Source organism: Dryobates pubescens, chromosome 25 (genome assembly GCF_014839835.1).
Source record: "Dryobates pubescens isolate bDryPub1 chromosome 25, bDryPub1.pri, whole genome shotgun sequence".
NCBI classification, from domain to species: domain Eukaryota; kingdom Metazoa; phylum Chordata; class Aves; order Piciformes; family Picidae; genus Dryobates; species Dryobates pubescens.
The window spans coordinates 16,299,900-16,318,366 of NC_071636.1; the positions used below are offsets into that span (position 1 = coordinate 16,299,900).

Below are 18,467 nucleotides of genomic sequence, written 5' to 3' on the forward strand. Positions count from 1 at the left end.
TTTTGAATTTTTAAAATGCAAATTTTTATTTTTTTTTCCTTTTTCTGCTTTAACATTTTTGTTTCATTTTGTCCTTAAATCCTGTCTTCATTGTTTGCTTTGGGTTTGCATTTCGTTGCGAGCAGTGCTGCTTTTTGATTCAATTTTGATTCTTTTTTGTTTGGTTTTAACGTTTGTTATTATTTTTTTTTTTGGCAGCTTTGGGACTGCACTTGGAGGTGTGGGACTCCCTCCCCTGGTTTGTAAATGTATCACAGTATCAGTCTCACAGTATAACTAAGGTTGGAAGAGACCCCAAGGATCATCAAGTCCAACCTGCCCCAACAGACCTCACAACCAGACCATGGCACCAAGTGCCACGTCCAATCTCCCCTTGAACACCTCCAGGGACGGCGACTCCACCACCTCCCTGGGCAGCACATTCCAATGGCCAATCTCTCTCTCTGTAGAATTTCTTCCTAACATCCAGCCTAAACTTCCCCTGGCACAGCTTGAGACTGTGTCCCCCTGTTCTGGTGCTGGGTGCCTGGGAGAAGAGACCAACCCCTTCCTGTCTACAACCACCCTTCAGGTAGTTGTAGAGGGCAATGAGGTCGCCCCTGATCCTTCTCTTCTCCAGGCTAAGCAACCCCAGCTCCCTCAGCCTCTCCTCACAGGGCTGTGCTCAAGGCCTCTCCCCAGCCTTGTTGCCCTTCTCTGGACACATTGAAGTGTCTCGATGCCCTTCTTAAACTGAGGGGCCCAGAACTGGACACAGGACTCAAGGTGTGGCCTAACCAATGCAGAGTCCAGGGCCACAATGACCTCCCTGGCTCCTGCTGGCCACATTGTTGATTCAGCTTTTCATGAACTTTTCATCCAGGCTTCATTAATTTCAGTTTCTTCTTTTTTTTTTTTCTTTTTAATTTATTTTTTATTTTCCTTTTTAAATTTTTTTTAATCTGTTTTTCAACTCAATTTTTGCTTATTTATTTTTTTTTGCTTTATTTGATTCCTGCTTTGCTTTTCAGTTATCTTTTTTCCCTTGGCTCTTTTGTTTAGCTGTCCACCCCACACCCTCCAAGGCAGCAGGACTCACGTGGTGTGTAGGGAGGATAGTTCCAGTCGTTGTCCTCACAGCCTTTGTTTGAGCCTTGGACAAAGCTGGAGACTTCATTCATATCCTGAAGGGAAACATCAATCACAAGTTTTGCTTTCACCAACTGGGCTCTGGGGGGTTGTTTTTTATCTTCATATCAACAACATTTCCTAGACTGTCAGCCAAACACTGGGGGAGGGAGGGAGAGGGGGGGAGGGAGCTATTAAATCAAATTAAACCAAAACAAATTAAGTTAAATGAAATTAAAATTCATTAAGTTTAACTTGGTTTAAGTAAAATAAACTATCTTGACTATACCAAGCTACATTGATTCAAATGAAATTAAACCAAATTAAAGAAGCTAAAATATATTCTATTCCATTACATTCTCATCCAGCAACCAGGAGGAGAGCAGAGGAGAATAGAGGAGAATTAACCAGGTTGGAAAAGACCTTTGAGGTCATCGAGTCCAACCTATCATCCAGCACCATCTGATCAACTCAGCCATGGCACCAAGCACCCCATCCAAGCTCTTCCTAAACACCTCCAGGGATGCTGACTCCACCACCTCCCTGGGCAGCACATTCCAAAGGCAAATCCTCTCTTTCAACCTGGTCTATTCTGTTCTGTGAAGAACTTCTTCCTAACATCCAGCCTAAACCTCCCCTGGCACAGCCTGAGACTATGTCCTCTTGTTCTGGTACTGCTTGCCTGGGAGAAGAGACCAACCCCCACCTGGCTACAACCTCCCTTCAGGTAGTTGTAGACAGCAAGAAGGTCTCCCCTGAGCCTCCTCCAGGCTAAGCAACCCCAGCTCCCTCAGCCTCTCCTCACAGGGCTGTGCTCCAGACCCCTCCCCAGCTTTGTTGCCCTTCTCTGGACACGTTTGATTAATGGAATCACTTCTTACTGACAGCAGCAAGCAGCCAACACGGGAGAAAAACAACACAAACCTCACCCACGTGCATCCAACTCTGCTTAAAAAGCCCAAACCAGGATTTACTCACAATCCAGATCCCATCGTAGGGCACTTGGTCATAGAAGATTTTGCATTCCTCCACCCACCAGCTGGTGCACTCAGGGCTGGAGAAGTCTGGGAAGACCGTTTGTCCTGGCCACACCTGCCACCAAAGGGGGAAGTCATTGCAAGAGAGAAGTGAAGTTGCATTCAACCAAGTTGCATTCAACCATCACAGAATCCCAGAATGGCTCAGGTTGGAAGGGACCTCAGAGGTCACCTCCTCCAACCCCCTGGAGCACCATGGGCAAGGACACCTCTCAGCTAGACTCAGCTGCTCAAGGCCTCATCCAAAAAGCCCAGGAAACAGAATTAAAAAGTGGGAGATGTTACCAAAAACCCCAAGAAAGAGCCTGAAAAGGAGGAAAGGTTACCAACCCCACCCATGGGTGTCTGCCGTGGGGTCATTACCTGGCCAAGCAACGGCGTGTCGCTGTTGGACTCGTTCACCCAGATGCCTCTGCTCTGCCCCCTCTCATAGGCCAGGTACGGGGAGCCGTCGGACAGAGGCTCCGTGCAGATGGCAGGGTCCTGAGGTGGAGAAAGCAGAGCAGGGAAAGGTTAACTGGGGCACCATGGCTGCCTGAAGGGGAGAAAGAGGAAGGGAGAAGGTGGCAAAGAAGGAGGGGGAAGGGAGAGGGAAGGGGCAGAGGGGGGAAGGGAGAGGGAAGGGGCAGAGGGGGGAAGGGAGAGCGAAGGGGCAGAGGGGGGAAGGGAGAGCGAAGGGGCAGAGGGGGGAAGGGAGAGCGAAGGGGCAGAGGGGGGAAGGGAGAGCGAAGGGGCAGAGGGGGGAAGGGAGAGCGAAGGGGCAGAGGGGGGAAGGGAGAGCGAAGGGGCAGAGGGGGGAAGGGAGAGCGAAGGGGCAGAGGGGGGAAGGGAGAGCGAAGGGGCAGAGGGGGGAAGGGAGAGCGAAGGGGCAGAGGGGGAAGGGAGAGCGAAGGGGCAGAGGGGGGAAGGGAGAGCGAAGGGGCAGAGGGGGGAAGGGAGAGCGAAGGGGCAGAGGGGGGAAGGGAGAGCGAAGGGGCAGAGGGGGGAAGGGAGAGCGAAGGGGCAGAGGGGGAAGGGAGAGCGAAGGGGCAGAGGGGGTCCTCACCAGGATGATGATGTACTTCTGCCCGTGCTGGTTCATGTAGTCTCGGAAGCTGGGCAGGTCTTGGAACTTCACTTTGTCGTAGGTGAAATCTTTCTTTCCATCCATGTAGTCGATGTCTGTGTACTGCACATCCTGGGAGAGGGACATCAGACAGGGCTCCAGATGGGACATGGGAGGACCTGATGTGGCTGGACGCTCTCAGCACGCTGCCCAGGGAAGCAGCTGTCACCATCCCCCCACCCCCCTTCCCTTTTCAGGATGTGGGCACCTGAAGTAGATTTTACACCTCCCTCAATGGATCTCTCTTGTGGCCAGAAGAGGACGCTGCTGGCCCACAGACAATGTCTTGTCCACCACACCTTCCAGCTCCTTCTCCACAGAGCTACTTTGCTGAGGTGGAAATTTTTAGCCCAAACTTTCTTGAGATGGAAATTGTAATCCAAACAAATGTCTCGAGACTCAAGTTTTAAGCCAAAAGCTTCTTGAAATGGGAACTTCAAGCCAAAAAAACAACCCAAACAAACCACAAAAACCACCTGAGATGAAAATTTGAAGCTGAAATTCTTCTTGAGGTGGAAATTTGAATCCCAAACCTTCTTGAAATGCAAATTTTAAGCCAAAAATCTTCTTGAGGTGGAAATTTTAAGCAAAGGGAAAAAAAAAAACCTTCACGAGATGGAATTTTTGATCCACAAAAGGATCTTGAGGTGCAGATTTTAAGCCCCAAAGCCTCTTGAGATGGAGGTTTCAAGCTAAAACCTTCTTGAGAAGCAACCTTGCAGCCAGCCCTGGGTGAGGAGGATCAAACCCTGAACTCACGTAAGGGAGGTCGATGGCTCTGTTCCGTTCCACCACTGCCTTCACCTCCTCCAGGGAGCCGTAGTCGTAGCGGCTCAGCTGGAAGCCCAGCGTCCAGTAGGAAGGCAACTTTGGCAGCCCAATGAACTGTGGGGAATCAAACAGAGTGCTGTCAGCCTCCTCCTTTGGGTCTGATTCCCTGCATTCTCCAATTCTCTCTCAAACCAGAGACTCACAGTATCACCAAGGTTGGAAGAGACCCCAAGGATCATCAAGTCCAACCTGTTCCAACAGACCTCACAACTAGATCATAGCACCAAGTGCCACGTCCAATCTCCCCTTGAACACCTCCAGGGACGGTGACTCCACCACCTCCCTGGGGAGCCCATTCCAATGACAAATGACTCGCTCAGTGAAGAACTTTTTCCTCACTTTGAGTCTAAACCTCCCCTGGCACAGCCTAAGACTGTGTCCCCTTGTTCTGGTGCTGGGTGCCTGGGAGAAGAGACCAACCCCTTCCTGTCTACAACCTCCCTTCAGGTAGTTGTAGAGGGCAATGAGGTCACCCCTGATCCTTCTCTTCTCCAGGCTAAGCAACCCCAGCTCCCTCAGCCTCTCCTCACAGGGCTGTGCTCAAGGCCTCTCCCCAGCCTTGTTGCCCTTCTCTGGACACGTTCAAGTGTCTCGATGTCCTTCTTAAACTGAGGGGCCCAGAACTGGACACAGGACTCAAGGTGTGGCCTAACCAATGCAGAGTACAGGGGCACAATGACCTCCCTGCTCCTGCTGGCCACACTATTCCTAATACAGGCCAGGATGCCATTGGCCCTCTTGGCCACCTGGGCACACTGCTGGCTCATGTTTAGGTGGGTGTCAATCAGCACCCCCAGGTCCCTCTCTGTTTGGGAGCTCTCAGCCACTCTGACCCCAGCCTGTAGCTCTGCATGGGGTTGCTGTGGCCAAAGTGCAGCCCCTGGCACTCGGCCTTGTTAAATGCCATCCCATTGGCCTCTGCCCATCTGTCCAGTCGGTCGAGGTCCCTCTGCAGAGCCCTTCTGCCCTCTAACTGACCAACATCTGCTCCCAACTTGGTGTCATCTGCAAATTTGCTGATGACTGACTCAATCCCCTCATCCAGATCATCAATGAAGATGTTAAAGAGCATGGGGTCCAGCACTAATCCCTGGGGGATGCCACTGGTGACTGGCCACCAGCTGGATGTGGCACCATTCACCACCACTCTCTGGGCTCAGCCTCCAGCCAGTTCCTAAGCCAGCACAGAGTGCTGCTGTCCAAAAAAAACTGCAGGGGATGAGAGCCACTCAACCTGAGAATGATAAAGTCTTATTCATGCAGTTACCCACAGGGGTTCTTCTATCTTCTTTTTGTCCCCCAAACCCAAATGTGAATAATACCAAGGCTCAGGGATCCACTGCAATGAAGATCTTGCCTCATCTTCTCCTGACTTGCCCTGCCCTGTCCTGCCTTGGCTTCTTTTTCCCCATCTTGTGTTCTCCTGTCCTGTCTTGTCTTGACTTGTCTTCTCTTGTGCTGTTTTGCCTTGACATGTCATGTCTCATCTTCTCTTTTCTCATATCTCATCTCTCATGATATGTTATCCAAGAATCCCAGCCTGGTGAGGGCTGGAAGGGGTCTGTGGAGGTCACCCAGTCCAACCTCCCTGCTCAGAAAGGGTCACCCACAGCAGCTTGCCCAGCATCACAATGGCCAGGGAAGGTTGGAAGCTCCCCAGAGAAGGAGACTCCACAACCTCTCCGGGCAGCCTGCTCCAGGCCTCCAGCACCCTCACACCAAAGAAGTTTCTCCTGATGGAACCTCCTGGGTTCCAGTTTGTGCCCCTTGACCCTTGTCCTGTCCCTGGGCACCACTGACAAGAGTCTGGCCCCAGCCTCTTGCCCCCCACACTCTTGCTGAGCATTGATCAGATCCCCTCTGGGGCTGTTCTTCACAAGGCTCAACAGCCTCAGGGCTCCTCACAGAGCAGCTCCAGGCCCCTCAGCATCTTCAGAGCCCTCACTGGCATCTCTCCAGTGGTTCCCTGTCTCACCTGAACTGCAGAGCCCATGGGAAACAGAGACAGGGCTTAGCTGCCACAGAGCCCCCAGTAGCTGGGTAGAGTTTTGGGTACTTTGCTGCCATAAAATCCCACTGGTGAGGGACAAATCTTGAGTTCCAGTTTTGTATCCATAAAAATAATGAAGAGTGAGGAAATACAGGAGGGGGAAACAGAAAAATGGGAGGAAATGCAGAATTTCTCAAGGTAAAGCACAGGATGGAGAGCATCAACTCAGTGATCAGCCTTGGCCAGAGCACCACAAGCAAGAGCTGTTTGCCCTGCATCAGGCAATCACAGAGCATGAGGTGTTGGAAAGGACCTCCAGAGATCATGCAGGCCACCCCCCTGCCAGAGCAGGTCACCCAGGGCAGCTCACACAGGAACACATCCAGGCTGGCTTTGAAAGTCTCCAGAGAAGGAGACTCCACAACCTCTCCGTGCAGCCTGTTTCAGTGCTCTGTCACCCAGGACTGTCCCTGAGTGCCTCCAAGACTGGAGGACACCCTGGGCTGGTGTTCACCAACCTACCTGCACATACTCCTGCACCACCTGCTCGGGGGTCTGCCCGAGGAAGACGTAGAAGTCCAGAACTCCCCCGATGGTTCTGTAGGTGACGGCCGGCGCCGGCTGCATGGCGACCTCTGAGAGGAGCAAAAATCAACTGAGGAAGGCCCCAGAGGCCTATGATGATGATAATAATAACCAGGTTGGAAGAGACCTTCAAGATCATTGTGTCCAACCCATCAACCAATCCAACACCACCTAAACAACTAACCCATGGCACCAAGCACCCCATCAAGTCTCCTCCTGAATACCTCCAGTGATGGTGATTCCACCACCTCCCTGGGCAGCACATTCCAAAGGCCAATCTCTCTTTCAACCTGGTCTATTCTATTCTGTTCTGTGAAGAACTTCTTCCTAACATCCAGCCTAAACCTCCCCTGGCACAGCTGGAGACTGTGTCCTCTTGTTCTGGTGCTGGCTGCCTGGGAGAAGAGACCAACATCTGCCTGCCTACAACCTCCCTTCAGGGAGTCGTAGAGAGCAAGAAGGTCTCCCCTAAGCCTCCTCTTCTCCAGGCTAAGCAACCCCAGCTCCCTCAGCCTCTCCTCGTAGGGCTGTGCTCCAAACCCCTCCCCAGCTTTGTTGCCCTTCTCTGGACTCGTTCCAGCAAGTCAACCTCCTTCCTAACCTGAGGGGCCCAGAACTGGACACAGGACTCGAGGTGTGGCCTAACCAGTGCAGTGTACAGGGGCAGAATGACCTCCCTGCTCCTGCTGGCCACACTGTTCCTGATGCAGGCCAGGATACCATTGGCCCTCTTGGCTGTCTGGGCACACTGCTGGCTCATGTTCAGCCTACCATCAACCAGCACCCCCAGGTCCCTCTCTGCCTGGCCGCTCTCCATCCACTCTGACCCCAGCCTGTAGCTCTGCATGGGGTTGTTGTGGCCAATGTGCAGCACCTGGCACTTGGATGTGTTCAATCTCATGCCCCTGGACTCTGCCCATCTGCCCAGCCTGTCGAGGTCCCTCTGCAGAGCCTCTCTACCCTCCAGCAGATCAACTCCTGCCCCCAGCTCAGTGTCATCAGCAAATTTACTGCTGATGGACTCAATGCCCTCATCCAGATCATCAATAAAGATGTTAAAGAGCACAGGGCCCAACCCCAGAGAGAAAGGAAACCAAAACTAGTCAAGGAAGCCCCAAACCCGTTCTGGAGCTGGCAGCAGTGGCTTTCAGCAATTCTTTTGCCTCCAAATGTCTATTTCTTTCCCACGGTTGCCTTACCCATGGGATTGCTGTTCATCAAGAAGACACCAAGAGAGGCTCCACTTTCATCTTCCAAGCACAAGAAGAAGGTCTGAGCACCATATAAATTTTCTATGTTCTTTGAGAGGGGAAAGGAGTGAATTTGGTTAAAAAAAATCCCACAAAATAATAAAAGCCCCAAAATTCATCACAGGTGGTCCCAGCTTCTCAGGAGCAGCCAGGGTGGCCTCGGGGGGTTGGTCCTCTCCTTGATGGGAATGCCTTCAAGTTGCTTACAATCTGTGGCAGGCCTACATTTGGGGGAAATTAGTCCAAATTTGGGGAAATTTGCCCCAAATTTGAGGAAACCTCCAAATCTGAAGGAAATGACCTAAACACTTGGGGAAATTTCAGAGACCCCCCCAGAAAGGCTCAGATTGGAAGGCACTTCAGAAATCACCTCCTCCAACCTCTTCACCATGGGCAGGGGCAGCTCTCAGCTAGCCTCAGCTGCTCAAGGCCTCATCCAGCCTGGCCTTGACCCTGGGCAGCCTGTGCCAGAGTCTCACCACCCTCATCCTGGAGAACTCCTTCCTCAGGCTCCAGTCTAACCCTGCTCTGCCTCAGCTTCAAACCATTCTTCCTTAGCCTGTCAGCAGACCCCCCCCCAAGAAAAGTCTCTCTGCAGCCTGCCTGTAGGATCCCTTCAAGTACTGGAAAGCTGCTCTAAGGTCCCCCTGGACTCTTCTCTTCTCCAGGCCTCAGAAGATCTCCTCAAAGCTCCAACCATGGCTGGAGTCCCCAATTTCCCTGAATAAAACAGGACAATGTGCTAAAATGGAGGAGTTACCCCAGAAGGAGGTGTGTCCCTGTTGAGTATGGGCCAGGTCTTCCAGTTGAGGTCGTGCCGGTACTGCTTGTGGACGTGTTCGCCCACCCCGTAGACGTTGCCGCTGGGGAGTCTGATGGAGAGCTGCAGGAACTGGTCAGCGTAGACCAGAGGGCCAATGGTTGTGTCAAAGCTGGAGAAACACCAGAAGGTGGCATAACAATGTTGAAGGTTGGGTCCATTGACAGCACCAAAAGCCACCCCACCCCCAAGACCCCCAGCCCTGTACATCAGAGAGATTGGCCACCCCTTTGACGCTGTCTGTTTGGTCACTCGGCCAAAATAGGGCAGTGGTGGTTGGGGGCTTGTTGGAGAGCAGCTCTGGGAAAAAGGACCTGGATGTCCTGATGGACAACATGATTACCACCAGCCAGCAGTGTGCTCTTGTGGCCGAGAAGGCAAATGACGTCCTGGGGTGGATTACAAGGGTGAGTAGGTCAAGAGAGGTTCTCCTCCTCTACTCTGCCCTGCTGAGGCCACATCTGGAATCTTGTGTCCAGTTCTGGGTCCCTCAGTTCAAGAAGGACTTCAGGGGACTGCTCAAGAGAGTCCAGTGCAGAGCCACAGAGCTGCTGAAGGCAGTGAAACATCTCCAGGCCTTCTGAGGACAGGCTGAGGGAGCTGGGGCTTGGAGCAGAGGAGCCTGAGGGCTACCCTCATTGCTGGGGATAAAGATGTGCAGGGCAGTGTGGGGAGGACAGAGCCAGGCTCTGCTCAGAGGTGTCCAGTGACAGCACAAGTGGCACAGGGGGCAAGCTGGAGCATATGGACATGAGGAGAAGCTTTTTCACTCTGAGGGTGTCAGAGCCTTGGAGCAGGCTGCCCAGAGAGGTTAGAGAGTCTCCTTCTCTGGAGACATCCCAAACCCACCTGGATGTGGTTCCTGTGTGACCTGCTCTAGGTGATCCTGCTCTGGCAGGGGGGTGGACTCAATTTCTGGAGGTCCCTTCCAAGCCCTAACATGATTCTGTGATGTTATGTGCCACATCTAACTCCATTCATTTCAGTTCCATTCCAATCCATCCCATTCATTTAATGAATTCAATAGAATTAAATCTAAATCAATTCCATTCCATTTAATTCACAGACTGAGGAGGTGCCACTACTCCTCCCAGTTTGGTGCCACCAGCAAACTGGCTGGCAGTGCCCTCTGTGCCCTCATCCAGGTCCTTGATAAAGAGTCCTGGTCCCAGTATACATACATAGAATAAACCAGGTTGGAAGAGACCTTCAAGATCATCGAGTCCAACCCATCAATCAATCCAACCCACCTACACAAATGACCCCTGAGGGACTCCATTGAATACAGGCCTCCAGCTAGACCCTGTCCCATTGCCCACCACTCTCTGACTCCTTTCCTTCAACCAGTTGGCCTCCACCTCACTCCCCAGTCATCCAGACCACACTTCTTATGCCCAAGAAGGCATCTTCTGAGATAACCACCATCATCATGATGAAGTCCACCACACCTGGAGAGATAAAATCTCCCTAAATTTACTCACACAACTTTTCCAGAGCTGGTTCTGGTCACCTTGATGCCAAAAGGGCTGCGCTGGACCTCAACTCTATAGTTGAGGTTGGAGGCTGCTGGACCAGTGAAAGATCCCACGTGCTCGTGGGGGACTTCAAACCTTTGGTTGTTGGGGTCAGTGATCTAGGTGGGTTGAAAGGACAAAGTGAGGTCAAAGGACAAAGTGATTTTAAGGACAGAAGAAGACATTTAGTAACTAATGCCTCGTTCCAGCAGGACCACCCAAGTTGCACTTGGTGACCCAAAAAGGTCCCATCCCCACCTGCTGTCCAAACAGCAGCACCCCAAGAAGTGGTCAGCATCAGTCAAGGGCAGCAGGAAGCCTGTGCAGACCTGCTCAGCCTCTTTCCTTGGGTGGCTAAAGAGAGCATTTCCCACTCTTGCCTGGTCTGAGGGTGATTTTCCCATGGGAAATAGGCAGGAGGTGGAAAAGGAGAGGACAGGAAAGAGGGGAAGAAAGGCAAGAGGAGGGGAAGGGATTTGGCCTAACTCTGCCTCACTCTGAATTTATTTTTGCCACAAGCCCTGAACCTTCCATAACCCCCAAAAGCATCAGGGGATGGGCAGGAAGAACTGCAGCCTCTTTCAGTCAAATCCTTGGAGGAACAAGGCTGGGTGGGGTCACAGGAGAATTGAGGCACCTGTGGAACATCTCCTGATGAAGCAGGGAGGTCAAAACCTTTCCAAAGAGGGGGTGAGAAGCTCACCTTGAAGTGGAGGCGGTTTGGGGTCTGGAACTCCATGGTGAGGAGAAGGTTGTCGATGTCCTGGCCAAAGAGCGACGGCGAGGGGAGCCTGGCCAGGGAGGCCTGCAGCCCTGGTGGAGAAGGAGACCAAGCAGGGTTTGGGTGGGAAGGGACCTTCCAAAGGCAACCAGGTTGATCATTGTAATGAAGAAATGCTCAGCCATGAATGGTGGTCAACCATGAATCCTGAGCAACCATGAAATGTGATCAGCCATGAATCATGATCAAACATGGCCATGCAGACAGGGACATCCTGGAGGTCAACCAAGTGCCTATGAACTAAATAACCATGGAATCCCAGACTGGTTTGGATGGGAAGAGACCTTTCAAAGCCATTCAGCTTGATTACTGTGATGATGAAATGGTCAGCTATGACCGAGGGGGAGGGGGACTCACCCTGCTGCGTGGCCACCAGGTCCCCATCCACTGCATAGCCATGGTCTGAGGAGAAGTAGCACCAGGGCACGTTGGTGTCATTCAGGGGGCTCCAGCAGCACCCACGGAGTGAGCAGAGGCTCTGGACCAAAGGAGGAGATTTTAGGACAGGTGAACCCCACCCTGGAATGCAACCACCAGAACCCTGCTGTGATGTCTATAACCAGCCCAGTCTTAACTCTGAACAGCCCTCAGGTCCATTTGGTGGCCCTCAGATCTGTATGATGGTTCCCAGGTCCTTTTGATGCACCCCAAGCTATTTAGTGTCCCTCAGGTCTGTTTGGTGGCCTTTGGGTCTGTTTGGTGGCCCTCAGATCTAACTGGTGGAGCCCAGGTTGTATTTGGTGGCCTTCAGGTCCATAGCCCTCAGGGCTGGGTCCTCTACTTGGGTCACAACAACCCCATGGTGGCTTGCAGCTTGGGGCTGTGTGGCTGAGGAGATGCCTGGCAGAAGAGGAGCTGGGAATGCTGGGTGACAGCAGCTGAAGATGAGCTCAGGGAGTGCCCAGGTGGCCAAGGTGGTCACCAGCAGCCTGGCCTGGAGCAGCAATGGTGTGGCCAGCAGGAGCAGGGCAGAGATTATCCCCCTGAACTGGGCACTGATGAGGCCACAGCTTGAATCCTGGGTTTGGTTTTGGGCTCCTCACTCAGAAGGAGGTTGAGGAGCTGGAGCAGGTCCAGAGAAGGGCAAGAAAAGTGGGGAAGGGTCTGGAGAACAGGTCAGGGGAGGAGCAGCTGAGGGAGCTGGGGGTGTTCAGTGTGGAGAAGAAGAGGCTGAAAGGAGACTTCATTGCTCTCTACAGCTCCCTGAGAGGAGGCTGGAGACAGGTGAGGTTGGTCTCTTCTCCTGAGGAACAAGCAACAGGAGAAGAAGAAAAGGCCTCAAGCTGCCCCAGGGGAGGTTCAGGTTGGCCATGAGGAACAATTTCTTCCCCAAAAGAAGGCTGCCCAGGCCAGTGGTGGAGTCCCCATCCCTGGAGAGGCTTCAAAGCCATGGAGATGTGGTGCTGAGGGCCATGGTTTGGTGGTGACCTGGCAGTGCTGGGCTAAGGGTTGGACTCCATGATGTAAAAGGTCTTCTCTATGGGGGTGTCCTCTGCTCAGCACTGGTGAGGAGCAGCTGAGGGACCTGGGGGTGTTTAGTCTGGAGAAAAGGAGGCTGAGGGGAGACCTCATTGCTCTCTACAGAGCAGGCTGGAGTGAGGCTGGGGTTGGAGGATCATTTAATTTCACACCATTATTAACTCATACTAATTAACTAATCTCATACATTATTTATTAACTCCTCATACCAACTCATTTCATGCCACTATTAAGGGCTAACTATCAATTATCAGGGAGTTGGCCTCTTTTGTCCCCCCTCTTGACAGACCTTGGTGGCGATCCGGTCCGGGATGCAGTCGACCCGCTGGGCTGTGTCCAGGGAAGGGCAGGTGGGGGAGAAGCCTTCAGGGGGGAAGGGGGAGCAGAGAAAGGAAGAGGTTAATGCAAACAATTAATTAATTAGATAATAATCATAGCTAATGGTCTAACAGTATAGGACATGACAGGTTATTATGGGATGTATAGGTCACAGATGATCTGATTGTGTTACTCCTTGCGTTAAACTCTTCAGTGGCAACGGGCTGGACACATCTAACGGCGCAGCAGCAGTGGCGGCGGCGCTGCTGCTGTTGTGGTTCCTGCACTGCTGTCTCCAGGCAGGGCCTGGGCCTGGCCTCCAGCTGAACATTAGGAGGTCAAATCCCACCACTGAGCATCAGCTGCCGTTGCTGGGCCTGGCTCTGCGCCCGGCTCAGCACCCAGCTCCATGCCCAGCTCAGAGCCCAACTTGCCTTCACCTCTGCCTGCTGATAGGAGGGGACCAACATCAGGAGCTGCCATAAAGCCATAAAAGGGCCAAGGGCAGAGGGAAATTGTTAATTGGTTAATTATTAATTAGGAGGTGTGGTGGGTTGAAATTTTCCCCTCAACATTAAAACCACCACAAGGGGGAGGGGGGAGGAGGGGAACCGGGGAGGTTTCTCCACAGGTTTGAAGGTTCCTGACTCCAATAGGAAGGAAAAGGACCTGGGCTGGGGGGTGAGGTTGAGATTAGGAAGTGGTTTTATTGAGGTCAGGGATCATGGAATGCTCTGGGATCATGGAATTCTTTCCTCAAACAACTCCAGGTGGGAGCTGACCACTTACCAGCTTCCTCTGATGAGGGCTCCTTGGTGGCCAAGAGCCCGATGAGGACACAAGCCACGGCCACCACCAGGCAGAAGAGGACTATCAAGGCGATCTCTAAGCTACTGAATTTCCTCTGCCCCATCTGTGGAAGCAAACCATAAAGAAAAAGTAAAAAGAACCATTTCAGGTGAGCAAAAAGTGCTGGAAAGGGGGAAATTATTGCAGGCTCTTGGGCGCCTCCCCGCGGAGCTCTGAGGGCAAAGCTTCCTCATAGAATACACCAGGTTGGAAGAGACCTTCAAGGTCATCGCGTCCAACCCATCAACCAATCCAACACCGCCCAAGCAACTAACCCACGGCACCAAGCACCCCATCAAGTCTCCTCCTGAAAACCTCCAGTGATGGTGACTCCACCACCTCCCCAGGCAGCCCATTCCAATGGGCAATCACTCTCTCTGTATAGAACTTTTTCCTAACATCTAGCCTGAACCTCCCCTGGTGCAGCCTGAGACTGTGTCCTCTTGTTCTGGTGCTGGCCGCCTGGGAGAAGAGACCAGCATCTGCCTGCCTACAACCTCCCTTCAGGTAGTTGTAGAGAGCAAGAAGGTCACCCCTGAGTCTCCTCTTCTCCAGGCTAAGCAACCCCAGCTCCCTCAGCCTCTCCTCACAGGGCTGTGTTCCAAACCCCTCACCAACTTTGTTGCTCTTCTCTGGACTCGTTCCAGCAAGTCAACCTCCTTCCTAACCTGAGGGGCCCAGAACTGGACACAGGACTCGAGGTGTGGCCTAACCAGTGCAGTGTACAGGGGCAGAATGACCTCCCTGCTCCTGCTGGCCACACTGTTCCTGATGCAGGCCAGGATGCCATTGGCCCTCTTAGCTGCCTGGGCACACTGCAGGCTCATGTTCAGTCTACCGTCGACCAACACCCCCAGGTCCCTCTCTGCCTGGCTGCTCTCAGCCACTCTGACCCCAGCCTGTAGCTCTGCATGGGGTTGCTGTGGCCAATGTGCAGAACCCGGCACTTGGATGTGTTCAATCTCATGCCCTTGGACTCTGCCCATCTGCCCAGCCTGTCGAGGTCCCTCTGCAGAGCCTCTCTACCCTCCAGCAGATCAACTCCTGCCCCCAGCTTGGTGTCAGCTGCAAATTTACTGATGATGGACTCAATGCCCTCATCCAGATCATCAATAAAGATGTTAAAGAGCATGGGGCCCAGCACTGATCCCTGGGGCACACCACTAGTGCCTGGCTGCCAGCTGGATGTGGCACCATTCACCACCACTCTCTGGGCTCAGCCTCCAGCCAGTTCCTAACCCATTGCAGTGTGCTCCCATCCAAGCCATGGGCTGACAGCTTGGCCAGGAGTTTGCTGTGGGGAACGGTGTCAAAGGCCTTGCTGAGGTGCAGGTAGACTACATCCACAGCCCCAGATGTCATCCCCAGATCCAGAAGGGATTCCTGGGATGACATCATCATCATCATCATTCACCCCCAGGGCTGCTTCTCCTCTTCTGAAGCTGAAATAGCCAAAATTTGAGGATTTTTGGCTCTAAAGATGGGTTTTTTTTTTTAACATGTTAATGGAATTTAATTTCATTCCTTTAATTTAATTAATTGGACTTAATTTTAATGTAATGTAGCCTTCATTGTATTTTAACTTGATTTTACTTTAATTTTGGGGGTTCTTTAAATGTTTTTAATGCCATGATTCTATGATTTATGTTATTTATGTTATTTTCTGCTATTTCTTGCCAGTTTCTGAGATTTTTGTGTTATTTTCTGCCATTCTCTGCTGGCTTGTACTAATTTTTTGCCATTTTGCATTATTTTTTGCCATTTTATACTATTTACTGCCATTTTATGCTATTTTATGTTGTTTTCTGTAATTTTATGCTTTTCCCTGCCATTTTAGGCTATTTTCTGCTCTAATTTTTGCTGGTTTTTCCTATTTTCTGCTATTTTCTATTTCCTATTTTCCTGCTTCTGTTATATTATTCAATGCTACTTTCTGTTATTTTACACTATTTAATGCTGCTTTCTGCTATTTTCTACTACTTTATGCTAATTTTTGTTATTTTCTCCTATTGTCTGTTGTTCTATGGTATTTTGCTATTTTATCCTACTAATTTGCTGCTATTCCCCTCTATTTTATCTTATTTTCTGCTGTTTACTGATAAATTGTATTCAGTCACAGTCACCTGGGGGAAAACCCAAACCCATGACAAAAACTATGATCAAAGGAAGGGCTAGAAAGGAAGGGCTAGAAAGGAAGGGCTAGAAAGGAAGGGCTAGAAAGGAAGGGCTAGAAAGGAAGGGCTAGAAAGGAAGGGCTAGAAAGGAAGGGCTAGAAAGGAAGGGCTAGAAAGGAAGGGCTAGAAAGGAAGGGCTAGAAAGGAAGGGCTAGAAAGGAAGGGCTAGAAAGGAAGGGCTAGAAAGGAAGGGCTAGAAAGGAAGGGCTAGAAAGGAAGGGCTAGAAAGGAAGGGCTAGAAAGGAAGGGCTAGAAAGGAAGGGCTAGAAAGGAAGGGCTAGAAAGGAAGGGCTAGAAAGGAAGGGCTAGAAAGGAAGGGCTAGAAAGGAAGGGCTAGAAAGGAAGGGCTAGAAAGGAAGGGCTAGAAAGGAAGGGCTAGAAAGGAAGGGCTAGAAAGGAAGGGCTAGAAAGGAATAGAATGGAATAAACCAGGGTGGAAGAGACCTTCAGGATCATCAGTCCAACCTATCATCCAACACCATCTAATCAGCTAAACCATGCAACCAAGGACCCCATCAAGCCTCCTCCTAAACGCCTCCAGGGATGGTGACTCCACCACCTCCCTGGGCAGCACATTCCAATGGCCAATCTCTCTCTCTCTCTCTGAAAAATGTCTTCCTAACATCCAGTCTAAACCTCCCCTGGTGCAGCCTGAGACTGTGTCCTCTTGTTCTGGTGCTGCTTGCCTGGGAGAAGAGACCAACCCCCACCTGGCTACGCCCTCCCTTCAGGGAGTTGAAGAGAGCAATAAGGGTTAATTGTATCAAATGCTTGCTCCTAAATGTGCCTCTCTGTGCTCTTTCTTAGGTGCTGTTGCCTCAGGTTTTGCTTCATTAGTCTTTATTTATTTAGTCATTAGTTTAATTGTGTGACTAACAGCCATTTGGGTGGCAGATTGAGATCTTAATGGACTCATTATCACTGTATTGAAGAATTAAGAACAATAGTCTCAAATCTGAGCTTATTTTATGGTATTATTTCATTTCTCTGGCTGCATTTGTTCCATTCGATTGCACTGCATTTGATGTCATTGGATTATGGTTTACTATCACAGGCTCCTAGAATGGTCTGGCTTCAGAGACAACAACTCCAAACCTCACCCAGTCCAACTCTCCTGCAGTCAGCAGGGACATCCTCCACTAAAGCAGGTTCCTCAGAGTCTTCTTGAGCCTCACCTTGAGTATCTCCAGGGATGGGGCCTCAACCACCACCCTCAGGACCTCTCCCCCCTGCTCCACCGCCCTGGTGCAGAAGCTCCTAACATCCAACCTCAACCTCCTCTCCAATTTCAAACCATTTGCTCTCAATTATTACCACTCAAAAATTCAGGAGTGTCCCTCAACCCTTCCAGGGGAAAAAAACAAAAGAGTCCAAAAAGATCCAGAATCCCAGGAGCTGCTGAGCCAGAATCCCAGCATCTGCTGAGCCAGACCTACCTTGAGCAGAGCCCTCTCCTCCTCCAGCTGCCTGCTCGCTGCTAGCAGCTCCCAGGTTTTATCAGCTCCCCTTATCAGTCAGGTGTGGCCAATCCCAGCTGCCACGGGAGCCAGGGGCAGGATTTAGGGTTTTACCTTTTATTTTTCCTCCTTTTTCCACCTCCCCCCCCCAGGGATTTACAGCTCTGTTTTGCTCACTGTGCAGAGCCTGACTCACCAGGAAGGGGAATTCCCATGGATTCAGGTTTCTGCCCTCCTGGATCCATCAGGAGCTTTCCACCAGAGGCTGCAAAATGAGTGGGGAAAAAGCTCCAAGTTCAGGAGTGGGTTTCCTGATTTCAGGCATTTCATCACCTGAAAAAAATCATCCAGATGATGAAGACAAAGGAATTGTGGACAATGGCCTCCTGAAGGGCACGTTAGAAGAGTGTGGGCAGCAGGTCAAGGGAGATTCTCCTCCCACCCCTCTACTCTGCCTCTAGGGAGGCCTCACCTGGAGTACTGGGATCAGTTCTGGGCTCCCCCGTTCAAGAGGGACAGGGACCCACTGAAGAGAGTCCAGTGGAGGCTAGGATGGTGCTGAGGGGTCAGGGAGCAGCTCTGTTAGGAGCCCTGGGGCTGTTGAGCCTGGAAAAGAGCAGCCCCAGAGGGTGAAGGTCCTGAGGATGGGGCTGGGTTCTTGTCAGTGGTGTCCAGTGCCAGGACAAGGGGCACAAACTGGAACTCAGGAGGTTCCATCAGGAGAAGCATCTTGGCTTTGAGGGTGCTGGAGCCCCAGAGCAGACTGCCCAGAGAGGTTGCAGAGTCTCCTTCTCTGGTGACCTTCCAAGCCCACCTGGATGGTGTGCTCTTGGGCAAGCTGCTGTGGGTGCTGTGGGCTGGACTGGATGAGCTCCAGAGGTCCCTTCCAATCCTGACCGAGCTGGGATTCTGTGAAAGGCAAAAGGGAAAATTGGTTCCAACTCATCAAAGGCTCCTTGGACCTCCCTGGCTCCACTCTCAAACCCAAAGCAGCTGCTCAGAGCCATGTGGCCACCACTGAAAGCTGCTTCTTTCACCCCAAGATGATGGAAACCTTTCCCCAGGAATTCAGGGCAAGACTCATTCAGCAACTCCACCAAAAACCCAGGACAAGAAGAAGCTATTCCCAGCACCTCCACCCTCCCAGCTCACCTGGTCTGGGTTGGAAGG

At 51.6% G+C, this 18,467-nt stretch overlaps 1 protein-coding gene across 1 annotated transcript in view; it reads right to left on the reverse strand.

The window, feature by feature from the left end:
• Positions 1-13,730, reverse strand: part of LOC104308890 (maltase-glucoamylase) — a 70,286-nt gene extending 56,556 nt beyond the window's left edge. The window contains exons 1-13 of the mRNA XM_054172842.1: positions 13,607-13,730; positions 12,789-12,862; positions 11,378-11,498; positions 10,943-11,052; positions 10,207-10,358; positions 8,666-8,837; positions 7,855-7,954; positions 6,593-6,705; positions 4,009-4,134; positions 3,190-3,321; positions 2,508-2,627; positions 2,086-2,199; positions 1,079-1,163 (exon numbers count right to left, since the gene is read on the reverse strand). Of these exons, the coding sequence (XP_054028817.1) occupies positions 1,079-1,163; positions 2,086-2,199; positions 2,508-2,627; positions 3,190-3,321; positions 4,009-4,134; positions 6,593-6,705; positions 7,855-7,954; positions 8,666-8,837; positions 10,207-10,358; positions 10,943-11,052; positions 11,378-11,498; positions 12,789-12,862; positions 13,607-13,730 (1,543 nt within the window). The remainder of the gene's footprint in view (positions 1-1,078; positions 1,164-2,085; positions 2,200-2,507; positions 2,628-3,189; positions 3,322-4,008; positions 4,135-6,592; positions 6,706-7,854; positions 7,955-8,665; positions 8,838-10,206; positions 10,359-10,942; positions 11,053-11,377; positions 11,499-12,788; positions 12,863-13,606) is intronic.
• Positions 13,731-18,467: the final 4,737 nt, after the last annotated feature.